Source organism: Trachymyrmex septentrionalis, unplaced genomic scaffold (genome assembly GCF_001594115.1).
Source record: "Trachymyrmex septentrionalis isolate Tsep2-gDNA-1 unplaced genomic scaffold, Tsep1.0 scaffold81, whole genome shotgun sequence".
Lineage (NCBI taxonomy): Eukaryota > Metazoa > Arthropoda > Insecta > Hymenoptera > Formicidae > Trachymyrmex > Trachymyrmex septentrionalis.
The window spans coordinates 433,041-441,783 of record NW_017305997.1 but is presented as its reverse complement, the minus strand read 5'-3'; the positions used below and the strand labels follow the sequence as shown (position 1 = coordinate 441,783).

Below are 8,743 nucleotides of genomic sequence, written 5' to 3'. Positions count from 1 at the left end.
TTTTTTTTTTTTTTTTCCTCCGGCTTTAATCCCCGCACCGGTTGTAATTTGATCCGCCTTTGTAACGACCGCCGCCGCCCACGCACCCTGTGCGTCCGTCCGCTTCCGCTTTGCGTGCGGAAAAACGTCGCGCACGTTGGTGACCGCGGCAAAGCGTAGACGGAATAATGACGGTTAATGAAAATATAAAAGGGCTAACGCGACCGAGAGCGAAGCGCGTCCGTGTCGGATCGAACCGCGACGCGAAGTGGCGGAAAAGAGGGAAATAACGGCGGCGATTAATCGTCGCGTCTAATACGCTTTGATCGATTCACTTTGTCATGTCCCTCTCTCGCGTTTTCGTTCGAAATGCGTAAAAATGGCTACGCCGTCGAGGACCATTTGCGTCGCTGGTTTATCGATATCGAGTATGACGCAAGAAAACGAATTGGATCGTAAATAGTAAGAATTCTTTTTAGGAGTCCCTCAACTATTCTATTTTTGTCGTTGCTAAAACTTATCATCGTTACTACTTAATGTGCCGTCACTTATCCGAGCCCTCGTCTGCGAGCACAATTATCATCATTTTTATCACACTCATCACACTGTCATTCTCGCACTTCGTACTTATTATGTTCATCTTACGTATCACCTTATTTTGCTTTTTTATTTTTTTTTTTTCCAACACTCATTGTGTTCTGTTCCATTTTTATTGCACCTTCATTTACGTTTCCCGTTCAAATTACTCAGCATTTATTATAATCTGTTTTCCATTATATTTTTTAAATTCACTTTTTGTATGTTCTTAGAAGGGGCTTTCCCTAAAACTTTTAATAAACGATTTATCTATCTATCTGTTTATCTATCTATCTTCTCTATTTAATCCTCGATCTATACGCCCTCGGCAAGTCAATCCAATGGGACATTTCACGGTAGCGCTTTTCCCCGCGTATAAACGAGCTTCATCATCAAATTTGCTTAGCGTATCAAGGGCCGCCGGTTGCCTGCCTACATTTTAAGACTTATACCCCGCGGAGATTTTTCAGCTGTGAAAAACGGCCGTAACGTGCGCTTTGTAATCACCGGGGTTACGTGCAAACGTCGCATCTCACGGGTTTCATAATTAGGCGATAACTTATCGGGGAGGCGTTTGCGCTCGCTTACCGCCACCACAGTCGAGGGTTATCCGTCGCAACCCCCCGACGGAAGCGGAAAGGCGGACAAAAAGGTGGCAAATGCGGGGACGACCATCGAAAGACAGCGAGCATTCAGTGAGGTTCATTTCCCGTCTGTCGCGCTCGGCGAATTTCGCCCGGCAATTTGCCGAAGCGACGATTTCAAGTTTCCCTTCCGGTAGCCCTTCGTCTTTTCTCCGCGAAGAAACGACAGAGGGGAACTCAATTATGCGATCGGCCGACGAATATTTTATACGCGCCATCGACACTTCTCAGACGATGAACGCTGTATTCGATATGGCTCATTTCGCTACTACAGAACCACGAAACGCGTGTTCTCCACTCCTTTTCTTACTGTTAAATTCATGCCAAATTGTATTCAATTTGAGTTATTTTTTATCATTTCTACAGGTCGCCAGTATTTCTATTTAATATGTCGTTCATTTAACTAAAACAATGAAATTAAATAATTTAACTCAAGAAAGTCTATATTAAAGACTCAAGTGTAATTTATTACGTACTAGTGCATACGTTAATGTTGAAATCTCAATCAGATTTAGCGCATAATGTATAAAGACAAATTATTATAGAAATTAATATTTTATTTAATTAATATTTTAGTAAATGATCAACACATATTTTTTGTTGAACGTAAATATAAAATTAATTGATTAGGTAAAATTAGAATTAATTCACGACTATAATGGAATGAGATACACTGTTAAATTTATAATGTTAATTTTCATTAACTTTAATACCTATAATTTTAGCTATTTTTAATCATTTACAGGTCGTCATTGCTTTTATGTAATATGTTATTAATTAACTAAACGGGTGAAGTTAAAGAGTTTAATTCAAGAAAGTATATTAAATTTAATTAGTTTTATTATTTACTAAGTGCATATAAACATTGTTTACTTTAAAAATAACTACACACTCTGTTAGAAATTTTATAATGAATTTAAGTAAGTAATAGAAGCATTGTAATTATGAGATATATAACTGAAACGAAATTAATAGTTTAACTAAAAACTAAATTACAATAGTCTTAAATATAATGAACATATGCATTAAATTTTATCTGAATCTACATAAAATTTTATGAAAAGTACATTAAATGTCATGTACTTGTATACACAAATATACTTTTTAAATACATTAAATTTAATGTAATGGTATGAAATTACGTTTAACTAGTGTAACTTAAAAGTACATTAAATTTCATAATATTTGTAACAATCCAGAAATGAATTTTTTTACATTTTGACACACATGGGAGTTAAAAATGACGATATGATTTTTAACTCGAAAGTTTGGATTACCGTTACCTTTTTGATATCTAATAGTGTTCATTTTTTTCTATAAAAAAATTGCATAATTATCGAGTCATGTTCTTGCCCTCTCTTGTCGTTTCTCTCGAGCTACCAACGTCTCTTCCAGCGAGGCGAATTTCTGATTTTATTGGCACGGCAGGTTGCGCAGGAGCCGCGAAGCGAAAGGAACCGGAGATTGTCGCGCAAATGAATTCTAAGTATTGCCGTTCCACATCTCTCCATCTGTGTGTCTCCGGTGTGGATCGGCGCTCTTTCCAACTTTCCATTATCTTACCTTTCGTTCGTCTTACCTTCTACTCGCGTTTTACGCGCGGAACGGTTCCGCCAGGTACGGTTCCTTTTCTCCTCGCAATTTCTTTTTTTGCTATGTCTTTTTTTACAATCGTTTCTCTCTCTCTTTCCCTCTCTCTCTCTCTCTCTCTCTCTCTCTCTCTCTCTTCCGCTGTCTCTCTCTTTCTTTTTCTCTCTTGAACGACCAGCTAGGTCGATGCACCAAGCCACATATTCGAGTTCAGCGACCGTACGAATTCAAGTTGATAAATCGGAGAAAATTGAGAATCATAACAAGATTCTAGTAACATTTACCCTCCATGGATATCAAATAAGTGATCGTCGCTTCGTGAAATCGACTCCGGTGCAAGTAATGGAAGCAAAGAAGGTCTTGTAAGATTGAAAGATTCGTTATAGTATATAATACTCGAAATATACATCCTTATGCTAGTCACAGATTTGTCATCGGCGAAAACACATTCTTAAAAATAATGAAACTAGTTTGAAAGTACACTGAGGTCTAATCAGAGTATCTTCAAGCTGATAAATTTCCAAGCGCTCTGCCAAAAGTCAGAAAATGTCACAAAGAGCTGACCGTTTCCCCTTTCGCGAAACAGCTCAACCCTCATTTCTCTCGCGTATCAAGAGTCCTTCCCAAGTTTCAGGCCAAGTACAATAATATTATCACTGAGTTAAGTCATCTCACAGTAGTCGCAAAGAATTCCCATTAAAGGATTTCAAAGGATAAGGCCGTGAGGGGGAAGATTCCTCCCGGAACTCGAGTTAAATTATCACAGAGTGTATTTGTTCCATTTTCTGCGCCAGCACCGTTGAACTAAAAGGAGCGCAGCCTTTTGACCTGAATACCCGGAGGAGCACCGTTTTAGCCGCATATAATGTCGCTAAATAAGGGCATTAAACAGGTTATCCCATCACGTCGACGATTAAGCGGCGACATGATGCGATTTATAACGATTATCGGAAACTAGAATATACGTCGTTTCGTCTCAGGAAATATCATTTCGTAGCAGCACCGAGGGAACGAAGCTGTGAATAAAATACAAAACTACGTTTATAAGTTAATTTTCCTTACCCGCCGCAGACTTTTACCGTTCATTTTATTACGGTCATTCAGCCGCAATAAAACTAATCACACTCTTTAATTATCGTAATCCCGGGCATTATTCCACGCTGTTAAGCTCGACACTAATCATCCGACGTGAAGCAATTCCGTTTATCCGCTATGAGCAGAAAACGTACGCTCTCCTGCCGCAGAACGGCTATTTCAGCGAATAGCCAGCCACTGGCGGACAATCGAGTCGATTAATTTCTATGGTCATGATATAAAATGATATAATTATTATTTTCTTTTTGCAAATAAAGAACATGAAATGTTAGAGAAATCATACTTTATACGTAATAATATTTTTGTTTGGCAAAAGACTCGTATTATCTACCAATATTTTTTAACCGTCGTTCGCTGATATTCTATGGCCTTCAATTTCCTTCGTATCGAGGCCCGCGGCTATTTTGCAGTATCGTAAATCGCGAAACGCATCTAGTTGCCAGAAAGAGAGCGAGGGAGAGAGAGAGAGAGAGAGAAAATTAAAGTTAAGGGCAAACAGGCTGCAAGCCGGAGAAAGCGAGGTTGGCTGGACCCGAACCTCCCTTTTAAAACGCTCTCCGTGGTGAAATAAATTGGCGCCGGCGTGTTTACACGTTAGGGCGAAATTAAAATTCCTGAAGTGTTGTGAGGTAGTTCCCAGTAGGAAGAGGCGGAAGAGCGGTGCCGGCGAGCGGGTAGCCGCGAGAGAAAAGGGAACAGGAGGACAGAGAGGTGTATGAGCAGTGGGAGAGGGACGCGGGCGCCGACGAGCGGATGCCCGAAGGAGAAATGTGTTTAATTAATGACCGGACTAATTAAAAGCCCAAAGAAAAATACACTTGCGCAGGATCCAGGGTAGGATAACGGCCGCGCTAAAACACTCGTTCGGTGTTAATGCACAAAAGCGTCGCGACGGCGACGACGAAGGAAAGAATGGAAACGTGCCGGTTAATAAGTTCGTCCTGTTTCAATTATCTTGACATCCGGTCATCCCTTAGCGAGACCCGTCCGTATGATATTTTTGCAAAGTGAGCGCCGCGCAGGAATCGTCGAGATATACAAAAAACTTTATACAAGTTGCGTATTTATGTCGAATGATTTTATTAACAAATACACGTGGCTGATCAAAGTACAGATTGATTTCTCTCTAGAATAAAACGAAGTGTTTATCGCAAATTTACATAACTTCGAAACGCGCTGATGTAATTTTCCAAAGTCCCGTTTCTGTCGGATCTCTCGTTTCGCCAAGCTCGAAAATGGCTCTGTTTCAAACTAGATTTCCTTGCCGTATTGATCGAGCCTTATCGAGCTGATCCGCATGTACGCGTTCTGGTTATCCACCTCCAACCTTAGTGTAATGATCATACTACGGTTTACCAATGAGCAAACGAACACATCCTGTTAATGTATGAATCTTGCAGAGAGCAAACGCGGGTTCCCAGATACAAACACATGCGTACGCCTGTGTACCTGACACCGCCGAATACATATATCCACGCGGTACATATTATGCGCTCTAAGATACGGTAGTTCTAATTAAATAATTAATAGCTAATGAGTTAGGTATGTCGTCTGTATTGTGAAACTCGCAAGATATACACACGGTTCCTTGCTGGAACAATCACACACGTACTAGGTGCATTCCGCAGGATATTCTAAAATATTCAACTGCTCGTTCACACACACACACACACACACACACACACACACACACACACACACACACACACACACACACACACATGCACGCACGCACGCACGCACGCACATAGGTACACGCACACGTTCGCACGAAATTATTATTTCCAACGACAATAAGGGGCGCGATATTAATTATCTACTGTGCGTTTCGCTGAGCATAATCACCGTAGGAACGTGATCGCGTTGAATTTGCGAGAAATACGAAGCTAAAATAGCTCCGACTACGACCGATGCGTCATCAAGCTCCGGAACTCAATTTATCGAGGAGACAGTAAGCTCGCAAAACAAAGTCCATGTGGGTACCGATACCCACGTCGAAGATAATCTCGATATCGCTGGGAAATTCCTGCGGGGGAACACGACGCATCGGAATAACAAAAAAAATAAAAGAAATCCTCGACGACACCGTGCTTTGCGTTACGGATGACGCGACGCCGCTGTAAATAAAACGACGCGTTCGTTACTAATTTAGATTTCTGTCAGATAAAGCCGTCCTGCAGGACGTCCGTCACGGCGCTCGTCATTCAAAGTGCATTTCGATACGGCTCGATCTCTGCGCGTTCGTATACTAATATTTAAAAAATGTCCAACAGCATGTGGAAATATACATACGCATACATGATAGCGCAGTAAACGTCGATTATTAGCAACAAGATTATTACTCATATGAAAACACAGTCGATTTCATATTGCGTCACTTTGCGCACGAAGATACTTATCTACATGACCGTGGAAAATTCAAGTGGGGGTAATTATGCAGCGACGCAGAAACGATCAGGCATAATGACTTCCTTGTTGATTCCTAAACGTAACGTCACAACTGTGTAGCATAATTAAAGAGTTTTATTATGATAAAAGAGTATCGTACACAGCATACAGATTTTCGAAACTTTTTTTAAATCATATTCGACAACGTCTCTCAGAGATAATATTGCGTTTTCACGCGCGTTTTATATCGCGCAAATCTTTAAATCTCTATTCTTCCATTTTCACGTTTTTGCCACTCGATGCTAAAAAAATTGTGAAGAAGATTTATAATCGTCAATAATGCTTTGTTGCAGTTATCTCGTTTTGACGTCACATCGAACTGTCTAGCCGTTGCAGGCTCGATGATATGGCGATATATTTCACGGGTTGGCACAATTCACATATCCCAAACGAAACATTTACTCGTTCACGTAGGCCTCGCGGATCCAGTCACGGAAATGACTGACGGAGGTAAATCCAACGTACGAGTTGTAATCGCAAGTGCCTTTGTTCTCTGGGCTTACACTCACGATACCGCGAAGATACCAAATGCCATCCTTCTCGAAGCACAAGCCGCCGCCACTGTCTCCGTCGCAGACACTCGAGCCTAACAATTATGCAATTACTTTCATTATGAACGATTATAAAACACTGAAGAGAATCATTTTTTTTTTTTCGATTTGTATCAGAGATATGCAACCGTATCATTACAATTACTCCATTTATCGTCATTACTTGATATTATCAGTGGCAAACATTTACACGTGTGTAAACTTACCGTTTAAATGGCCGGCGCAGAATTTGTCGGACGTGAGGTATCCTTGAAAATCATGAGGAACCGCGGACAAACACTGATCGTACGGCACGAACGGCATGTCAATTTCCTGTAAGCTCTTGGTGGATTCACCTTTGATGTCTTTGCCCCAGCCGACCACCTGAAATCACGAAGTGAGCTCACGTGTCCGTTTTCATTTTCTCTTTACATTTCATTCTACCTTCGTTCCTCGAACGACGCGACGATCGAAACGAACTACTTTACAAAAATTAAATAGTCCCCCCCTCCCCCCTCTCTCTCACTCGCGATCGGGTACAAAACCGCGTGAGTACGTTGCACTCGTAGCAATTAACGTGAACACGATGTAACAGTGTCCCAACATGCAGTCGAAGTTTAGTTGAAAACCAGGTCGTTAATGCAGTTTACAACTAGTATCTCGGCAAACGTACTTTCGCTCGGACATTACAAAGCGCCTTTGTAATGAATTAAATTGTGCTAAGACGTGCCAATTAGTCGGTTCTCTCACGATTGATACTTGGCCCGTATTACCTTGCCACCGTGTCCCACTTGCAGCTGCTCTCTCTCGTGCGTGTTGTCCCAATCCACGCAGACGGGCCTCACTAAGGTAGTCAGCTCGAAGGGCGTCTTCAACTTTAATAAAGCTATGTCGTTGGCGAAATTACCTCTCGCTCCCTGGTACCTGCCGCCCGCTTGGATGCTCTCCACCAACGATTTCTGCGCGTATTTTTCGCTGGCGTTCCAATCACGATAATGTTTGCCGGCGGCCACAGCATATTTCGATTCGTTGTACAGTCTGTTGTAAACCTCATCGTAGAAACAATGGGCAGCTGCGAATACACGCGACAAGAGTAAATCTAAGAATAGAATGATTCAGCCCGATAATTTACCTGATACGACGAGATTGTTGTTAATTAAAGTGCCGCCACATATCTGCTGGTACCTGCCCGTATTCTCCTTGGCGTAAATACCCACGTGCCATGGAAATATCCCTGCTCTGGCTGCGAATCCATTTACGATTAACGTGTTGCCATGCGCGATGGACGTTCCGCATTCTAATTAAGCAGAACGTCGTTAATACTTTTGCAGTACGATGGCACGATAATTGCAGGGGAACGGCCGGATTATATACATATATAAATCACAAGCTGGAATAAAGTCTCGAAACTGTAATCTTATACGCTCAGACGGCAATTACTGCGGAAAAACGTCATGTGGTCTACTAATGGATGGTAACATGCACGGTTGACGTTCAATCCGTCCAGACTTTTTCCTTTTTCGTTCCTCATATCAGGAAGCATGCAAATGACAAGTACCTGGTAGACAGCGGAAAAGGCGACGATCCCATAAACCATCGTCGAGACACGTGATCTCTCTGTAAGCTGGATCGTTCGTTAAAGGTAATTTATAAGATGATTTACAGGCGAGTGTAGCCTGCGTACCAGGCAGTATACGCTCGCTACAGGACACCGTTTTCCCGTGGTAGCTGCAGGAAATGTCTACGCTGGTACTGTTCAACGGTGAACAGATTTCTACGGAGATAATCAACGGAGAAGATAAGTAACGAATTTTATATTATATTACGCGTCATTAAATAAGAAGGATATTATTTCTAGTAGAGACCTTAACGTTACTCGAT

The 8,743-nt window shown here is 41.6% G+C and overlaps 1 protein-coding gene across 1 annotated transcript in view; it reads right to left on the bottom strand.

Annotated features, from left to right (window-relative positions):
• Window positions 1-5,686: 5,686 nt before the first annotated feature.
• The window catches only part of LOC108754879 (myb-like protein A), a 6,162-nt gene continuing 3,105 nt past the window's right edge, over window positions 5,687-8,743 (bottom strand). The window contains exons 6-10 of the mRNA XM_018497526.1: window positions 8,421-8,636; window positions 7,995-8,159; window positions 7,636-7,934; window positions 7,090-7,246; window positions 5,687-6,918 (exon numbers count right to left, since the gene is read on the bottom strand). Coding sequence (XP_018353028.1) covers window positions 6,731-6,918; window positions 7,090-7,246; window positions 7,636-7,934; window positions 7,995-8,159; window positions 8,421-8,636 — 1,025 coding nt within the window. The 3' untranslated portion in view covers window positions 5,687-6,730. The remainder of the gene's footprint in view (window positions 6,919-7,089; window positions 7,247-7,635; window positions 7,935-7,994; window positions 8,160-8,420; window positions 8,637-8,743) is intronic.